This window comes from Myotis brandtii, unplaced genomic scaffold (genome assembly GCF_000412655.1).
Source record: "Myotis brandtii unplaced genomic scaffold, ASM41265v1 scaffold59, whole genome shotgun sequence".
NCBI lineage: Eukaryota > Metazoa > Chordata > Mammalia > Chiroptera > Vespertilionidae > Myotis > Myotis brandtii.
The window spans coordinates 1,043,937-1,064,414 of NW_005370223.1; the positions used below are offsets into that span (position 1 = coordinate 1,043,937).

Sequence of the window (20,478 nt, forward strand, 5' to 3'; positions counted from 1 at the left end):
CCCTAGGACAGTGATGGTGAACCTTTTGAGCTCGGCATGTCAGCATTTTGGAAAACCCTAACTTAACTCTGGTGCCGTGTCACATATAGAAATTTTTTGATATTTGCAACCATAGTAAAACAAAGACTTATATTTTTGATATTTATTTTATATATTTAAATGCCATTTAACAAAGAAAAATCAACCAAAAAAATGAGTTCGCATGTCACCTCTGACACACGTGTCATAGGTTCGCCATCACTGGTCTATGCAAACTCCCTTTCAGGTAATTAACTGCTTTTCTCTTGTGGCTTTTAGGATTCTCTTTATCTTTAACCTTTGACATTTTAATTATGCTATGTCTTGGTGTGGGCCTCTTTGGGTGCATCTTGTTTGGTTGGGACTCTCTGAACTTCCTGGACTTACGTTTTTTTCTTCAAGTTAGGGAAGTTTGGGTCATTATTCACATAGGTTCTCAATCTTTGCTCTCTCTCTTCTCCTTCTGGTACCCCTATGATGCAGATGTTACATTTCATGTTGCCCCAAAGTTACCTTATACTATCCTCATTCTTTTTAATTCTTTTTTTTTCACTACTCTTTTTTTTCTACCTTGTCTTCCAAATTGGTGATTGATCCTCTGCTTTATATTTTTTAAATTGATTTCAGAGAGGAAGAGAGAGAGATAGAAACATCAATGATGAGAATCATTGATTGGCTGCCTCCTGCACGCCCCCTACTGGGGATTGAGCCTGGAAACAGGACATGTGCCCTGACTGGGAATCGAACCATGACCTCCTGGTTCATGGGTTGATGCTCAACCACTGAGCCATACCAGCCAGGCCCTGCCAGTATATTCTTGATGTCAGATATGGTATTCATTTCCAACTGTTTCTTTTTCATGGTTTCTATGTTGTTTTTCATGCTGTTATAGTACTAAGATCTTTGAGCATCCTTAGAACCATTACTTTGAACTCTGTATCTGATACATTGCTTGCCTCCATTTCATTTAGCTCTTTTTCTAGAGATTTCTCCTGTTCTTTCATTTGGGGCCTGTCTCTTTGTGTGTTTTTTATGTATTAGATAGAACTGCTATGATTCCCAGTCTTCGTGATCTTATGTAGCAGGTGCCCTGTGGGACCCCGTGTGCAGTCTCCTTGGTCTCCTGAGCCGGGTGCTCTAGGGATGTCCCTTGTGTGGGTTATGTGGGCCTTTCTGTTGTAACTGGGTCTTGATGCTGTTAGCCCATTCGTGGGTGGGATATTGACCCCCCAGGCTGACTGTGAGGCTCAACACGGATCAGGGTGTGCAACCTACTGTACAGGTGCTCTCTGTCAGTTATAATTTGCTTTGATTATGTGTCAGATTTTCTGAAGACACCATCCCAGGTTTCTCCTGGCAATTTTCTGGCTTTCTGAGTTAAACAGAATCTTAATACACAAAGTAAATACTCAGTCTGCCACCGATTCAGATGAGAAAGGAGTCTGCTTACCTTGTTCTCTACCTCGTACAGGGGCAATCTGCTTTAGCTGTCTGGAGCGGAACCAGCCATGCAGACCCCAAGTCAACCTCCATGACCTTATTTTCATCTTTGGGGTGAACCCCTCCTCCCCTCTGCCCATATATTATTGTTATCTCAGCAGAGAGATGATAGAAAATCTCCCTTGAAGTAGGTTATGGTTCTAGAGTGCTGATCTTCCCCCAGGGACTCCTTAACACGGAACTTATTCTTTGAGCTTCCTAGTCAACCATTCTCATGTTTACTGGCCTGATTAAAGTAGAGCCACACAATAGGGGGCATTAATGGACCTGGGGTCTGTCCACACTGCCCCTAAAATGTTTTTAAAGACTGGGTCTGTCCATGTCCCTAAAATGTTTTTAAAGATTGTGTCTGCCTTTCTGTTGGAAAAGAGCCATTGAGAATTCACTAAGCTAGCTTGGAAAAGTCTAAAAACCAATGTATTAAGTCCTATATTTGTGGGTGTGTTGTTTTTTGTTTGTTAGTTTGTTTTTTCACAGATTGGTTGGAGGGAAAAAGTACTGGCTGGGAGTTACCTTCAAATTCATACTCAGTGGTTATTTTAATATATTAATTTTAGTATAATATACTAATTTTACACATGTTTTTAGAGTGTATATTAAACACATCTTTTGGACAAGTAAAACTCAACAGCAAATATTTTAAGATATACCTAGTTTTAAGACTAACAACCATAAAGAAAAACAAAACAAAACAGAAAATCTGACAAATGTGAAGTTAAAGGACATTTTATTTACTGACAGATTAAGAACCATAACTCCAGGTGGTGCAAAATGCACCATTGAACCCAATTACAAAGAACTGGTGTTAATACACAATTTTTAAGCAATGCTACACTTATTTTTGGCAAAGTGCTGTATTGTTTAGTCTGTGTATAAAACTGACCAGCTATGAACTAATCAGTATAAAAAATTTCTATAAAAACAGAAAAATTTAGACAGTGGCTCAAGAAAACAAGCTGCCATTTATGCATAGATTGATGTACAGTATACAACCTAACCAAATGTCCCTTTTTTAGATTTCAAGTTGTTGAAAAAGTTGTGTGTCCAGAAACACATCAAGAAGGCACATAGTGCAATCTACAATACTCTTCAGTTTCTATAACTGATGCCCTGCCCTTAAAAAGCAAATGTGTTCACAATTTTACTTGAGAAATAAAAAAACAAAGCCACTTTCTTTAAATAACATACACAGAATTATTGATTAAAGTTCCAAACCTCTGGAGGAAAATACAACCAAAAAGCAAGCAAAACCACTCACACACAACAAACCTGGAAACATACACATCTAATCTCCCCAAGTACTGGTTTTCAGAAGTCCATCCAGAAAACGAATACTAAAACTTCAGGCAAATATAGAGCAAAACTGGGCATTTAACAATTACACACTTTTATAGAGTAAGGAAAATTCTCAATAATATACAAAACATCATCCATGTAAGCTGCCTTCCTCTGAACAGTAACTTCTCCCACATAAAGGGTACTGTTGCAAATAGAAAAATATATCCTTATCGGTTTGCTTTCCAGTACCTTTCTCCACCCTAAACCACTGTGACTGGTGTCAAATTTCAAGTGAAATTGGTACATGGCAAGGCTGACACCAAACATTATGTTGGTTTTCTAAATAAAGCATTTTAAATAAAACTTTAAGCATTACAATAAGTAGATACGGATGCCACTTATCCATCAACCTGGCAGTGAAACATCCATGATAGTAGCCCCCCTTTTAAAAGAATTTAATCTATGTGTGGGCCGTATAAAATAAGATAGCTTTAAGATAACTTTAAGGTAACATTACAAACATATGCTAGTATCTCCAGTACAAGGAGCAGTCTCTTAACTGATTCTAAAAACAAAAAAACTAATACTTGGAAACGCTTAAACTGTCTCCATTAATCTAAGTTTAAGTGTCTATCTTCTAGTTGGAGTCCTTCATTTTTGTTTGTTTCCAACTCAAAGAAAATGAGGATAAGATACTCTTCTTTGCTCTTTTCTCCTAAAAATATAAAAGACAATACATGTCCTTGAGGAGGAAGAGAAATAGCAAAGACAGATTCAATGAAGATGTGAAGGTTACCAACCAGTGTGCTACACAGATCTGAGAAGTAAGAACAATAGGCAATGCTGAATGGCCCTCTCAAGTTTTAAGTAAATTGTCTTCTTAATAGAATCAAAGTACTGACACAACAGGGAAGGCATGTAAAAAGGAGCAGTTTGCATGGAAACTGGAAAAATGAACTGAAAATTAATGTTAAAAAAAGGAATAGGAAGTCAGAAATTCAAACACTTTGCACCTTCTGTAAAAAATTCCCCACTCAGCCAGCAATATAAATGCATTGCCACAGAAGATAATGGTGGCTGATTTTCAACTTTCAGTGCAGTATGTAATCCAATTAGCAAAGGAAGAAGGAATAAACATAGGATATACATTATAAAATGTTTTATTAACAAAAACACAAACTGAGAAACGTGGTTATAAAAACTAAGTAACTCATTCATAAGCACTGCTGTGTATACCACATATTCCAGACTTTTTCCAAGTAACATTCTATATTATCAGTTTATAAACAGTCAGAGCACTCAATTCAAAGGTGTCTTTTTTTCTCACTGTGTGAATTTTAAAGAAATATGCATTAAAGCACATTGTAAACCACTAATATTTACAACAGCAAAAATAATAATTTATTTATAATAAATTGTATTTTGGCCGTGTTTCAAAGAATACTTAACTTGTCAACGTCATTACTGGTGTATCTTGTACACAATAGATGCCTAACAAACATCTAATGACCAAGAACCTCAACTGAATGATGGAACTAGTTTCTTCAATTCTTATATGTGCCAATTTTAGACAGAAACCACAATATATCACAGATGGTGTGGTAGCCCTTACCCTGAAAAAATATCCCAAAGACTAAAATCATTTGTCTTCCAGGAACAAAGCATAACAAAAAGGTCCAGATAAGGAAAACAAAAAGGCAATAACTGATAGAGATGTAAATGTGTTTAAGGTATCAGGAAATCTGAAAAAATAAAAAAGGGCCACTCAGTTTTATATAGAAATCTGTTCATGCTACCAAATAAATTCTCAAGGCTGAACTTCTATAGCTCGTGAGGTACTAACAACTTGCATGTAATATATGAAGAGATGCCCACGTATTCAGAGGCTTACATCAAGAAAACATTTAGCTGGTCTATTTTCAAGTTACCAATATATGGCCCTATAACAGACATGATGTGAAAACATACACACCCTCATGAAAACTCTACCTTATCTCCCAACTCAGGTAAACACAAATAGTAACAAATAACTTCTAGCTCAGTTTGACAAAACTTGACAGACTTGGCCCCTATTAGAAAACAAATAAATAAAGGGGTCGTTGAAATGGAAAGTGGAAAGGAGAGAAGGGGCTCTAGATTCTTGCTCTAGAGACATTCCTGGCCCTTCATCAACGCCAGTGGAAGAACCACCTCACGCCACCATCGGCTGCACGACTTGACCGTTTCTGACCCCACAGTCCCAGTCTGGTCAGAAAAGAGCACAGCTCTTCACTGGAGAAAAAGCTCCCATGGCTCCCCGCAGTGAGCGCTGCAGGGTTCCTGAGAAATAGAGTAATACTTCACATAACTATATGCTGCTTTTTCCTCGAAACATTGTAGAGACGTGTACTTATTTAATTAGGTTTGCAGAAGAGATGGGAAAAGAAGCTATTTAATTTTGAAGGCAATACTCCTGTCCGTCAGCGGAATGTGCTCTGGATTGTAAATGTGTGCTTAACTTAATTTCAGAAGAAATCAGTGAGTGTGGATGGCTCAGCAGAACCCATCACAACTGCTGAGAAATAAAGTGACCGGCTAGCGGTAAGAAAGAGATCTCCGTGTTGAGTTAACTGGCCTCCCTGGGCATCGAACGCTGCACTCCGGCCTCATTAGCACCAACACTCTGAAGAACAGCTGTGGCAGAAAAACTGCCACGGGCCCCACCCCATCACTAGATTCATAGAGAGGCCCTTGGAATCTCACACAAGACCGGTGTGTACAACCCACTTCAAATCAACCGCCAGGGAGGTAACTGACCGCTCCCCTTTTGGCGGAGGAAACTAGCCAAAGTGGTTAAAGATTCTGCCTGAAGCCAGACTGAAAACAAAGGATGAAAACTGAAGGAAGCCAACCTGTCGCTCTTCACTTGGACACCATGAGAAGATACCCCAAGAACTCCCCTTCCCTCGCCTGCCACTGCACCAGGAATACAAAGCCTATCGCTGTCCCCGTGGGCAGGTATAACTGAAATCACTCAAGTGCCTGGACAAGGACTTCTGAATTTACAGCTGATGTGAGGTGGTGATTGGGCAGAGCTGGCAGGAAAGAATCCAAACAACTTAAATAGTGCAGTAACGGGTTAGTTACGGACACACATTTTCCAATTGCAACTTCACAGGTCTACTCTAATCCCTCTGCACGTGAGACAAGTGCTCTCGCCCCACGATACCTGTCAATGTCTGTACCACGTCACAGTCACGCGGAATTACTGAATGCACTGTTCACTGACACTTAATGTACCTGAATTCCAAAATGAACTGCATGGCTAATCTGGAAAAAACAACAAAACACCACACACAGAGAAATATATCAAGTTTTCTTTCAAAAGACAATTCAGCCATAATTCCATTATAACTATGGCAACTATAACCTGTTAATGCTCATGTTAGTGTGTAAAAATGTATTCATTATATACAGAAAAGATTATCAAGTACTGGTCAATAAAGTGTATGGCTGACCCTGAGAATCAATTTTTGCTTACTCAAAAGATTGATTAAGTAATACAAAATAAAATGAAATTGAAAGATGCCTATTCTCATACTTGAGAAGAAATGTCTTTAAAATGCTAATTCATGTACATTTTAATAGATTTAAAGACATCACCAAACACTGTAATTGTATTGATATGTTTCCAAAAATATTCTGAAAAAATTTACCAAAAAGTAAATGTTAAGAGCAAGGCATTATGTGATACACAGCATGTAAATCTGGTTTTCAAGATAGTGTCTAAACGCACTAATAAAACGACTATGTGATTGGTCACCAAGTGGCTATAGAGACTTCACATCCAAACACACACATCCACACACATATGTACAAACCAAGAGAAGCCAACCAACCACACTTGAAATTCTTAGTAATTGTACTGACGTGGGCAGGGCTGGTGGACAGCCCAGCCACTGTGCTTGACCTGCCGGGAGTGGCAATCCCTGGTAAGATTTTGGCGACGAAGGCTATTTCTGTTCAGAGCCTGTCTTTCACTGTGTTCTTTTATCCACTGGGAGGGGCGAAAACTCTTGGGTTGTTCCAGAAAAGCTGCATGAGCAGCAACAGCTGCAACATAGCAGTGAATGTGCTGCCCCACTTCATTTTGAGCTTCCACTCTGAAACAGAAACAAATGGGCATGGATTATATAACAGAGTATGTCAGCAATTCAATTTGCCACACTAATTTATGGTTGAATGAGAACTTAGTGTCTCATGGCTGACAGACAAGTTTATATTTTGTGATCATTCTGACTGACAGTGGTAGAAAGCAGCCAACTTTTAATAGAAATATGCCATATAATTGACAGGTGGTTAATTAGGTAGATTTTTTAAAAATAAAAAGTGCTTTACACTTTGAATAAATTTCAATTGCAAAGCAAACGCATTTGCATATGCTTTTCTAGGAGGGAAACTAACATTTACTGAATATCTGCATTTACCAACTATTTTGCAAATATTCTGTATTTTAATTCTTGCCATGATCTTAACAGGAAAATATTTTAATTTCTAAGTTTTACTGAACAGAAATCCAAGGCACTGAGATGTGTTAAGGTCACAATGATTAACTAACCAGGATTCTAACACAGATTTCACTGTGGAGGACATGGTTACGAAGCAGGTGAATACTGAGGTCCTGTGGCAAAGCGCCTTCACAGCGTTTTCTGTCTATAAGTACAATGTTCTGGGACACAAGGTTTACACTGTATTTAACAGAAATACGCACAAGGAAAATCTACTCAACACACACCTTCCTAGTAAGGAGCAGCCACTTATTAATTATATCAAAAAGGGCACATTTTGGAACAATATTTGCCTAACAGTATTATAAAGACCCTTGGCTACAAACCATATGATTATTATGTTTTCTATATTAAAAGCTAATGAAATAGGATATATCTAAACTACATTGAAGAGTTTTAAGATTTTTAAGGGATATTTTACACAGGAAAGGCAGTTATAGTATACTGTTTGTAATAACTAGAGGAAAACACTGTTTTTTTTAATATAGTTTTTTAAAAAACATAATTGAAGCAGGTCCCATTAAGAAACTAATAAAGAGAAGTTAAAATGAAGACTGGTTCTTAAAAGGTGGCACCTTGAGTCCTTAACCTCCCTGCTCAGACTGATAACACATATCACACAGGCTCAAAGCGAATGTACTTACTCTGTGCCAGTGAGTCTTATAAGCAGCTTTTCCTGGCCCTACAATGTTAAATGGTGAGCTATTAAATCACTAGTAAGGTTTAAAATGCTATTTAATTTTACTGTTAGAATGTAGTCAACTTTTCTATATTTTAACTGGTTTACTATGGGTCATGAAAGGCACATATATTACTTAAGATTACAGTATTTGTAAAGGTTAAAACACAATACAACACACTCTGAAGCTCATCTGTAATTATAAAGCACCTTGCTTTTATGTGCTTTGTACTAATATCTTCAAGGATAAATAGAATGGAAATGATCTAACTTTTGAAAAACATGATTTATTTCCTGCTCAGAAAATACAAATAATTACTACATAGCCATTCTCCTAATTTTGGTAACACCTAATTTCTATCTTGATTTAGTAGGCCTTACAAGAATTTCAAATCCAAAAATAAGGATATTAAGAAATATTTTAGTTATTATAATAACTTGCATTACTTCATGTTCAGAAAGAATTCATATAAAGTTAAATGTGTGTTTTTGAACTGTTACTTATGGAAAAGTACATATTTAACTTCCCTATGTGTCATTATTAAAGTATAAAAAGACACAAAAACAAGATAGAAGAAATGACAGTCTCACTGCTGCAGAACTACAAACATACAGCCAAATGCAGTGCAGGGCCTGCACCGGATGCTGCTTTGTACAAACTGGACGAAATGCTCTGGGCTCCATGAGGAAATGTGAGCATGGTTTTTGTAGCAGATGCAATGAAATTTTACTAAAAAAAAAAAAAATAGGTGGAGATCATTGCCTGAAGAAGCAGATTATAAAACAGCATATGCAACTTGATCTCATGTAGGTTAAAAATGGGGTATATGTGTGTGCACACGGGCGCACAAGGACATACAGGAAAAACAATCTGGAAGGCTATGCCCTGGGATCGCAGCAGTATTCATCTTGGGGTAGGAAGAGTGTCATTTCCAATTTCTGCACATTGGCATTTTCTATTTTCTGTAAAACATATGTACTGCTTCTGTGATAATGTTATTTACAAAGCTGGTGAATATATGTGTATATATACTTATATATAATATATATACTCATACATACAGACACATACTTTAAAATACTGAAGGGTATATATACAAATGACAGTAAGTTTAAAGTGACTATTCATGCTAAATTCTTGAATGGAATTCCTCAAAGGTGAAATCAGAATCAGGAAGAATTTTTAAGAACTGAAGAAATTAATTTGAATAAAGTATGACACAGTTAAATCAGTATTACCTCCAAAAAAATTATATTGTAAATTTTTGTTGGAATGCCTGAAACACTGACCTCTTAATAAACTTATGGCGCTGAATAAAGTGCCAGTTAAAGTCACATTTCCCATCAAAGATCTTACCTAGTAGAAAGCCTGGATAACTATATAAGCAAATTGTTTTTCAATCTGGTACAAGCATATGTTTATCTTCCTTCAAGATAATCTACAATATTGAGACTTAAGAGTACAGCAAACTCTGGTAAAGTTAACAAATTAATGAGCTGTCTGGGCTTTGTTTATATTTGGCAAACAGGAAATAGAAGATATACACAGTGGTCTAGTTTGCAGAGTCAGAGCTTGGATGATCCAAAAAGAGGCCCTTAGGAGGACAACACTAACTACAGGAATATTCTGAACTGCTCCAAAGAATCAAGTTCACCTGCCCTTGCCAGGTGTTAAGGGAATTAAGGCAGTCGCAGCGTCCTCGCTGTACTTTACCACCACAGGGAACCTTCCACTAATGTACATCATGGACAAGCCAGACTTGGAGCTAATTAACTGCCATGAACTTTATTTTATGGGAGGAGCCATCTTGAATATAGCCCCTGGATAAAGGCCACAAAATGTCTATAAGTTTGCTCTGGAACATATCAAACGTCACTGACCAGGCACTCTCCTTGAACCTCTCTAGGCCCTCAACCCACCTGGCATTGAAACAGCCTGTCAGACCACTTGGCTTCCCACCCATGTATCAACAAAACACTGGGTATGAAATCTTTCCTCTCTGAGGCAGAAAACAACTCTGAGCAAAATGTTTTAGTAAAACAACCATTTTACTTCATGCCTAAGATATCTCAGGTTTTCAAGGTTAAGAGCCATTTGACCTCGCTAGGACTACTTGGAGGAGAAAAAGAGTTTTATTTTAAGACATACTATTCTTGTCAAATTTGCTACCCTCAAATAATCCGCTGTACAGTGCCAGGGTTAGATTCTAAGCAGAAATGCCAGTCTTTTCTTTCCATGCATTAACCAAATATTATAAATGGAACGGCTCTCCATTATATAACTGGAGCATGCTACAATTTTTTTCTTTTTTCCCCCATGATATCTTATATTTGAATGTCATTCCTACAAAATCATCCTCTTCCCTTAAGTGCTTACTACTGAAAATTACTCAGCATGCCAGCTTTCTGCAAAATAAATACATGTTTATTTAGGTCAGAAATGTTAACATGTGCATTGAAGACAATGAAAAAACTGATTAAGAGGAGATATAACTTTTAAAAAAAATCTAAATTGAACAAGTTTTTTATACCATCAGCTGCCTTGTGCACTATGCACATACTTCCATAAATCTCTAACAAAATTACTCTTGCGCCTTCTAAAAACTTAGCTTTGGATTGTAGTAAAAATAAATAAAATACATGCTAACCAGAATGCCTGTGGAGAGAAGCAAATACTTACGACGTACCTGGGGCTGCTGGAGTTGTGAAGTTCGTCAGCCCCGCAGCTGGCCTCGTGGAGACCAGGGCAGGAGTTATGCACGGCGTACACAGACATGCTGGGGTGTTCGATGAGCAGGTTCTCCAGAGGGCTGGTTTCCACCTTGAGAGTGGTTAATCCTCCTGCGGTGAAACACGGCGGAGGGGTGATGAACCAGCTCTCTTCCATCGGACAGGACTCAAACTGGAGGAAGCAGGAATCACTTGTATCAGCCAAGCACTCGAGAGATGCAGGTAAACAGGAAAAGACTGAAGGATGTTCCAGTCTTTTCTTTCCATGCATTAACCAAATATTATAAATGGAACGGCTCTCCATTATATAACTGGAGCATGCTACAATTTTTTTCTTTTTTCCCCCATGATATCTTATATTTGAATGTCATTCCTACAAAATCATCCTCTTCCCTTAAGTGCTTACTACTGAAAATTACTCAGCATGCCAGCTTTCTGCAAAATAAATACATGTTTATTTAGGTCAGAAATGTTAACATGTGCATTGAAGACAATGAAAAAACTGATTAAGAGGAGATATAACTTTTAAAAAAAATCTAAATTGAACAAGTTTTTTATACCATCAGCTGCCTTGTGCACTATGCACATACTTCCATAAATCTCTAACAAAATTACTCTCGCACCTTCTAAAAACTTAGCTTTGGATTGTAGTAAAAATAAATAAAATACATGCTAACCAGAATGCCTGTGGAGAGAAGCAAATACTTACGACGTACCTGGGGCTGCTGGAGTTGTGAAGTTCGTCAGCCCCGCAGCTGGCCTCGTGGAGACCAGGGCAGGAGTTATGCACGGCGTACACAGACATGCTGGGGTGTTCGATGAGCAGGTTCTCCAGAGGGCTGGTTTCCACCTTGAGAGTGGTTAATCCTCCTGCGGTGAAACACGGCGGAGGGGTGATGAACCAGCTCTCTTCCATCGGACAGGACTCAAACTGGAGGAAGCAGGAATCACTTGTATCAGCCAAGCACTCGAGAGATGCAGGTAAACAGGAAAAGACTGAAGGATGTTCGGTAGGTGACTCTTCAATGTCGTCTTCATCCTCGTCTTCTGCTGCCGACAACCCAGTGCAAGTGTCTAGACCGGAATCCACATGCCGTTGAAATCCCACAGGAGGATGAGTGTCACAATGATATCACGTCAGAGAACAGAAAAAGGAGAGCGATTCTATTAGCTGATGCTCACATTCCTTCATTTTATTTTTTTAAATTTATTTTTATTGATTTTAGAGAGACAGGGAGAGAAACATCAATTAGTTGTTCCACTTATTTATGCATGCATTGGTGAACAAGTTTTTTATACCATCAGCTGGCCTTGTGCACTATGCACATACTTCCATAAATCTCTAACAAAATTACTCTTGCGCCTTCTAAAAACTTAGCTTTGGATTGTAGTAAAAATAAATAAAATACATGCTAACCAGAATGCCTGTGGAGAGAAGCAAATACTTACGACGTACCTGGGGCTGCTGGAGTTGTGAAGTTCGTCAGCCCCGCAGCTGGCCTCGTGGAGACCAGGGCAGGAGTTATGCACGGCGTACACAGACATGCTGGGGTGTTCGATGAGCAGGTTCTCCAGAGGGCTGGTTTCCACCTTGAGCGTGGTTAATCCTCCTGCGGTGAAACACGGCGGAGGGGTGATGAACCAGCTCTCTTCCATCGGACAGGACTCAAACTGGAGGAAGCAGGAATCACTTGTATCAGCCAAGCACTCGAGAGATGCAGGTAAACAGGAAAAGACTGAAGGATGTTCGGTAGGTGACTCTTCAATGTCGTCTTCATCCTCGTCTTCTGCTGCCGACAACCCAGTGCAAGTGTCTAGACCGGAATCCACATGCCGTTGAAATCCCACAGGAGGATGAGTGTCACAATGATATCACGTCAGAGAACAGAAAAAGGAGAGCGATTCTATTAGCTGATGCTCACATTCCTTCATTTTACTTTTTTAAATTTATTTTTATTCATTTTAGAGAGACAGGGAGAGAGAGAAACATCAATTAGTTGTTCCACTTATTCATGCATGCATTGGTTGATTCTTGCATGTGCCCCGATGAGGGACCGAACCTGCAACAATGGCATATTGGGATGATGCTCTAACCCAGTGGTTCTCAACCTTCCTAATGCCTCGACCCTTTAATACAGTTCCTCATGTTGTGGTGACCCCCAAGCATAATATTATTTTCGTTGCTACTTTATAACTGTTAATTTTGCTACTGTTATCAATCGTAATGTAAATATCTGATATGCTATATGTGTTTTCCAATGGTCACGACCCACAGGTTGAGAACCGCTGCCTAACCAAATGAGCTATGCCGGCCAGGGCACATTCTTTTCTTTTTAAAAAAATATCTTTTTATTGATTTTAGAGAGGAAGAGGGAGTGAGAAATAGAAACATCAATGAGAGAGAAACATCAAATGGGCTGCCTCTTGCACACACCCTCACACCCGTGAGAAATAGAAACATCAATGGCCTGCCTCTTGCACACACACACCCCACCCGCCCCCCGCCCTGGGGATCAAGCCCGAAACCCAGTTATGTGCCCTCACCAGGAATTGAACCTGCAACCTCTTGGTGCATGGGACGATGCTCGACCAACTGAGCCACACCAACCAGGCTTCCTTCCTTTATTTAGGTCAGAAACAAAATCATTTCTGTTCACTCATAGACTATAAAATAATTTCTGAGCACTGTGTATGTGTGGTGTATCACTGTATGGGGTGGATTATGTTGGCTTTGCAGGAAGGTTTTCAGACTATTTCTGTTCTACTGAGTAAATATGTAACCAGCCATATGGTTTTTGCTTATCTAGTCTGAGGGTTTTCTATTAAAGTGCTCCTGATTTGCCCAGCCAGTGTGGCTCAATGGTTGAGTTTCAACCATGAACCAAGAGATTACAGGTTCGATTCCTGGCTAGGGCACATGCCCAGGTTGCTGGCCCAGTCCCCAGTTGGGGGCACGTAGGACTGATGTTTCTATCACCTTTCCTTCCTCTCTCTCGAAAAGAAATAAAAACATTTTTTAAGTGCCCCTGATTTGATCAGGGTGTAAAAATTGCAAAACTGGAACATCTAATGTCAATCAATTTCATTAACTGATCACCTAGCACAGGATGTTTCTGCAACTTAAAAAATATATATGTTTTTATTGATTTCAGAGAGGAAGGGAGAGGGAGAGAGAGAGAAACATCAATGATGAGAGAGAATCATTGATTGGCTGCCTTTTGCACACCTCCTACTGGGGATCAAGCCCGAAACCCAGGCATGTACCCCGACCAGGAATCGAACTATGACCTCCTGGTTCATAGGTCAACACTCAACCACTGAGCCACACTGGCCGGGCTATTTCTGCAATTTCTTAATACAAATTTTTGTTTATTTACTTTTAAGTCTTAAGAACCTTCAAAGTTATTGATTTTCTTATGCAAAAACTAAGATGCAAGTGTTTCCACTTTTGCTTGATGATTAATGGCAGAAGATACCTTACCTATGAAGTCGACAAGAATCCATTCATCATCTTCCTTCTCACTAAATTCTGGTTCTTGGTTGGAAGTATTGCCTTCACCCACAAACATTTTGTTCAGTCTCTGGAACATTGTTAAGGCAAGATTGAGACTTTGGCTGGATGGCTTTATAGCTGAGATTTCAAAACCCTGTCTTCAGTCAGCCCGATGGCACTGACAGGAGATTAAAGTGCACAAGGTGCTTCCTCAGTTTAGGCGGGGAGGAGAGGCATTATCCCTAAAACAAAACAGAAAAATAAGGTTATTTCAAATCAGCATCTCTTTATATAATATGTGTATGTCGTTTCAGAAGTGCACACACAGGGTTAACCAGGTGGTTCAGTTTGTTGGAGCATTGTCCCATGCACCAAAAGGTTACAGGTTAAACTTCCAGTCAGGGCACATACCCAGGTTGTGGGTTCCATCCCCAGTCTGGGAGCGTACGGGAGGCAACTGATTCATGTTTCAATTCATTTCTCTCCTCTCTCTCTCTCTCTGTCTCTCTTCCTCCCTTCTTCCCTCCCTCCCTCTCTCTCTCTGTAAAAATCAATTAAAAAACCAAACACATCCCTGGGTGAGGATTAAGAAAATTACATAAAAGTGCACACATACACCCTTAGAAGAAAGCACATGCCTTAGCCTTCAGTTACAGCTGTTCCTTTCCTGCAAGAGCCAAACGTAAGAACTGCAATAGCCATTATTTACAAAACATAAATGAGTGTTCAAACACAACCTTTCAATATCTTAAAATGTGAAATAAAAAGGAAAGAGTTGGCATAGATACAGAAAATAGACTGATGGTTGCCAGAGGGGAGGAGGGTTGGGGGACTGGGTAAAAAAGTTGAAGGGTTTTAGAAGTACAACTTGGTAGCTACAAAATAGTTATGGGGATGTAAAGTACAACGTCGGGAATATAGTCAATGATGTTGTAATAACCACGTATAGTACCGGGTTGGTACTTGAATTATGTGGGGGACACTGTAAAGTACATGACTGTCTAACCACTCTGATGTACACCTGAAACTATACGGAATGTAAACTGTAATTAAAAGATAAAAAATTTTCAAAAACTGAATGGATTCAGTGCTTGTAGAATTTACTTTCACAGCCCAATTCAGGCTGTGCCTCTGGCCTGGAAGGTTCCCATGCCGCCTGCTCCCAGCCCGTCCTGATGTGGCGAGCACTGTCTCACCCACAGGACGTGGACCTCTGTGGCTAGAGTGACAGCTTCTTCAGGGCAGGGACAATGCCATTCATTTTTGTTGTCTCAGCTCTTAGTGCAGCATCAAATCCAAAATGGAAATTTAACTGTTTATCATACGAATTAGGAACGGTTTCTTGTAAATAAAATGGTAATTCATTCTAGAATTCATTTTTTTAATAAGGTAAGAGCATTGTGAGTAAAGACACTATTGGAGACTTGCAAAAAAAAAAAAGAGGGAAGGACTTTTTCACACCTTTGCTTTTACCATAAGGGATAAATTGGAATTTATTTTATTATAAATTCATACATTTAAATAATTTCAAGCTGCAATACTGCTTTTCTGTAAGTAGAGGAGCAAAAACTAGATATTAACAGTCTTGTAATATGTCAATTGCCCAGGAGCTGCCGAATGAACCCAGCGATAGTGCCCCCCTATGCCAGGCCCTCATCTTCCCCTGGCTCATTTCCTCTTGTGCTCTGTATTTCTGGTGTGTGACTAGAAGCATACCTAACTGCATGTAAAATCGGCAAGTACTGCACACTCTAAGCTTCCCAATTCCTACAGCTGGCATGGAGAAACTGACACTGTAGAAAACGAAGGTGGAACCAGCCATTCACTGTGCGGGGGCAGCAGAGGTCCGTGTGCCGGCTCAGTGCTGGCTCTGCGGCTTCCGTCCTGTGAGTTGGGAAGTTAACACTGTTGCCACTGGCAGCAGTCCAGCTCAGGGAGTTCTGGTGAGTTCTAAATGAGGAACTCCAGCCTTGTCAGATCTTACTCCAGGTTTATGTATTCATGTCTCCGTGGTTACCTGAAGAGCATATCAAAGCTAACACCAAAGAGAACTTTTAATTTTCCCCACATACGTAGGCACCACCCTTCATCCCATGCTCAGTGAGCAGCAGCAGCATCCGCAGTTACCCTTGGCTTCCTTTACGCCTGGCCGCCCGCCCTGTTCCCCATCCCTCCACTCCTCCCAACTGTCAGCAAGTGCTCTTGACTCCAGCTGCCTGTGTGTGGCTCAACCCACCTACTTCCCTCCACCACTCTCATCCTAGTTGAAGACAACCTTCCTGGTGTCCCCCCCGACTCTGCCAGTCACCACCTCCAAGGTGATATCCCTGATCCTACTCTAGTAAAGTGAGATAACAGCCTGGCCAGTGAGGCTCTGTGGTTGAGCATCAACCTATGAACCAGGAGGTCACGGTTTGATTCAAGGTCAGGGCACATGCCAGGTTTGCGGGCTTGATCCCCAGTAGGGGGCGCACACTTAGGGGGCAGCCGATCAATGGTTCTTTCTCATCATTGATGTTTCCCTCTCCCTTCCTGAAATCAGTAAAAAAATATATATATACAAAAAAATGAAATGAGATAATGCAGGCAACCTCTTGGCAAGGCATTTGGCACAAAGTTCTCAGTCAGTATCAACTATTCTACAAATACTTATTGAGCACTTGTTAGGCATCAGAGGTAGTGTTACATGCAGGGAAGACAGTAGTAAGTAAAGCCCTCCATGGCGAGTGTAACAATTGGTGTGATATATGCCATGGAAGAGGCACTGGTTGTCCCTCAGATCTACGCAGGAGGAGGTCAGGGAAGGAAGAACCCCTTCAATAGTGACTTTAATCTTGAGTGGCTGAGATGATCAAGAATGGAGGAAGGGGAGAAGGAAACCTGCCACTGAGTGAGAAGGAGGCACCTTCAGTCTGTCTAGGATTCAGGTGGACAGTTGAGCGCAGGCTGGGCGGGCGACGTAATTAAAGGGAGGGGAAAGTCAAGGATGGCCCAGGTTTGGCCGACGGGAGGATGGTGAGACCATTCACCGAACAGGAATTCTGCATAAGGTGCAGGTTGCGCATTCTGGACAGGCTGAATTTGGGAAACCTCACGGCATGCACCTGGCGATGTCTAGTAGGCAACTGAATATAGGGCTTTGGAGCTCAAGAGCACAGCCTCGGCTGGGGGCACAGACTTGGGAGTTGTCAACGCAGAGTTGGTGACAGAAACCATAAGAGTGGATGGGACCACCTCGGGAGGATGAAAGGTGCCTCACTAAATGACACTTCTTTTTCTCATGAGCATGAGCCTTGAATCCGTAACTTCAGACTTTTGACATTTCATTAAAAAAAAAAAAAATCCTCACCAGAGGATGTTTTTCACTGATTCTAGAGAGAGAGGAAGGGATGGGGTAGAGAGAAACATCAATGTGAGAAACACTGATCGGTTGCCTCATGCATGTGCCCCGACTGGGGATCGAACCTGCAACCTGGATATGTGCCCTGACTGGGAATTGAACCCACGGCACTCTAACCACTGAGAAACACCAGCCAGGGCTGACACTTCACTTCCAAAGCAATCACCGTTAGCTGTAAATGAGTTAGAATCTGTAGCTCATGAGATTCCTGGTTCACGTTTTTACATCCAAATTGGACTGTTACAATTGTTTGGCATGCTATTATGACTATGTAGTACTACGAATGTGTCTTCAAATCAATGACATTTGAATACTTTTGCGGTCACAACCCATCACCCTAAGCCATTAAATATGAAAACAGGTAAACAGGAAGTGTCACTTGCATAACAGTCTTCCCGAAACCCTTCTGGAAAGCACGTGGCCAAATCATAAGGGCTGGAGCTCTAGTCTGAGAATGCAAATTCAGCTTTATGTTCCATGTACAAGTTAGAAGAAAAGTGGGAGATGTAGTTTGCCTGACCTACTGTGGTGTGACACATATCCCAAAGATGGACAATCACAAGCTTTGGTGTAAATAAAGGTTTTGCATATATAAACTACAAGGGGAAAAGTTAAACATCTCTGCTCCATTTCTCTTACATTATGAGGTTAGGGGGTGGGATGGCAGAGGACACACCCACAGGAGAACCCTTGCTTATCCTAAGGGAACTCCGTGTCCCCCAACTGTGATGCTACATGGGGCCCAGACCAGACATACGGCAGCTGTAAGACAGAGGACATTGCTGGGGCCATTGTGGTTGGGCAGCTGTGGGTTCCCAAACTGCAAACTGCCCCTCTGGCTACAGCTCCAAACCCACGCGATGGAAGCCAGCTTGTCCTGCACACACACCACCCTGTCCCAGGAAAGGGGTCTGTGTCCGGAGGAGCTTTCCCTCCAGGGGGTGGCACACGCCCATCTTTTGTTTTCCCGCAGTCAGAGGCGGCCGCCAAGCGTCCCAGGCCCTGCAAGGGCGCCCAAGCTGGGGTGCGCCGTGTTCAGCACAGCCAGGCAAGAGAGGCTCATCCTCATCTGCTGGTTTTTCTGTGACACACCTGTTGGATCCCAGGGGAAGGATACCGAACGGAGTCTCGCCTACCCTCCCGGTGACCCAGGGACTCTCTCTACCCAGTCACTGCCACTCTAGACCGTGGCTCCCACCAGTACAGTGCTCTCCACCCGGCTGGTTCCACGTGGAGCTAAAGAGCAAAGCAGGAGGGACTTCACTCCTCACCACATGTCGCTGACTTTCTGATATTCACAACTCTAGGGCAATGATAAAGCTACAGTGAAAATCCCCACGAGGACAGGTTTACAAATACAGCTCCGAACTCAGCCAAGAGGCCTAGGCGGGTGGCGCTGCTTTTTGGGGGGCACCTGCAAGCCGTCAGCCTTAACCAGCCTCAGCTGAGCAGGCTCACCCCAGTGGAGAAAGGAAACAAAATGTCTGTTGGGGCCCCAGCATTTCAAGGCAGCTTTGTCCCTGTCACCCTGGCTCAAAACACCTCCCTTTAAAAAATGTCCTTTTCATTATAAAATGAATAAAACATTATAGGAAGTTTAGAAAAGAGTTATTATTCCATGTCTTGTTGCAGCCATTGTTAGTGTAAGGTACATTTTGCTCTAGGGCTAGAGCAAAGGCTAGAGTCTAGCCTTTCCCTCCACACGTTTCTTTTTATTAGTGATAGTCCAGTGAAAGCAGTTTTGTATCCTGCTTCAACACGTTTCTTTTTATCATTAGTGATAGTCCAGTGAAAGCAGTTTTGTATCCTGCTGTTACTTAACATTTCATCATCAATGTTTTGCATATTACACGAGTAGAAATGCTCTGTGAGCAGAGAAAGGTGGCTGAGTTGATACTTCTGGGGAAGAGCATTCTAGTTTGAGAAAGGGGTTGCTAGTCTGAAGGAGCTTGTTAGCTTCTCACTGAGAAGGCACCAACCTACAGGCAGCCTGGCTCTGGTGTCAGCCTGCTGTGTTTGATATCTTGGCTCTGCTACTTGCATCTTGCCTGAATTTAGGATATTTATTAACTTTTTATGCCTCAGTTTTCTTACCTCCAAAATGGGGATTAGTAAGGATTAAGTGTAAACCACTTAAAATAGCACCTGGCACATAGGAGGTATCCGGGAAATATTAACCAGTTCATGTCAGTTGTTGACTGTGAGCAAGTAATTTAGCATCTTTGGGTCTGAGTGTCTTTATCTGCAAAATGTTTATATAATAATCTGAGCTACAGTTTACTGGGTGCTGATGGTATGTGACAGGGACTTGAGGTACTTACGTGTCCCAATGTACTAATAAGAAAACTGAGGCTCAGAAATTAAGTAACTTGCTCAAAAGTGACAGAGCCAATGAGGGGTGGAGCTGGCATTCGAGCCTACACTGCTTTTCTCTGCACAGGATCTCTCGGGCTCCTCCCAGCCTCAGCTCTGGCTCTGTGAACTTGAGAACAGCACTTTTCAGTTGGGTTTGGCTGCCAGTAGGCGGCTCCAAAAACAACATTAAAAAATAAAAATCCCACAACTTTGATGATCTAACTTCTGTGTACAGATGCGGCTTCTTGACAGTTTCGAAATACCAGGTGGCTAAACTAACATATCCTCATTGAAAAGCGGCCTCAAAATTATCTTTCTCTTTACATCCCGTCCCCCTCACTAGTTTAGAAAAATAAACATGCTGATTTGAGTAATTTAAAATCCATGTTAAACTTCAGGAAATTCAAGCAAGTTGTCGTTGCTTGTCCCACTCTGACCCTTATTCCTCTAGCTGGGGGGGGGGGGGGGGGGTCCCCCG

At 41.1% G+C, this 20,478-nt stretch overlaps 1 protein-coding gene across 3 annotated transcripts in view; it reads right to left on the reverse strand.

Annotated features, from left to right (window-relative positions):
• Positions 1-20,478, reverse strand: part of TP53INP1 (tumor protein p53 inducible nuclear protein 1) — a 23,251-nt gene that overhangs the window by 1,929 nt on the left and 844 nt on the right. Inside the window, exons 2-5 of one of the 3 annotated variants that reach the window (XM_005879239.2) lie at positions 14,234-14,487; positions 12,498-12,566; positions 10,710-10,998; positions 6,706-6,938 (exon numbers count right to left, since the gene is read on the reverse strand). In XM_005879239.2, coding sequence (XP_005879301.2) covers positions 6,706-6,938; positions 10,710-10,998; positions 12,498-12,566; positions 14,234-14,342 — 700 coding nt within the window. In that variant the 5' untranslated portion in view covers positions 14,343-14,487. Of the gene's footprint in view, positions 1-6,705; positions 6,939-7,987; positions 8,026-10,709; positions 10,999-12,208; positions 12,567-14,233; positions 14,488-20,478 lie in introns of those variants that run through there. The other 2 variants (XM_014550239.1, XM_005879240.2) reach the window with 2 other exon arrangements.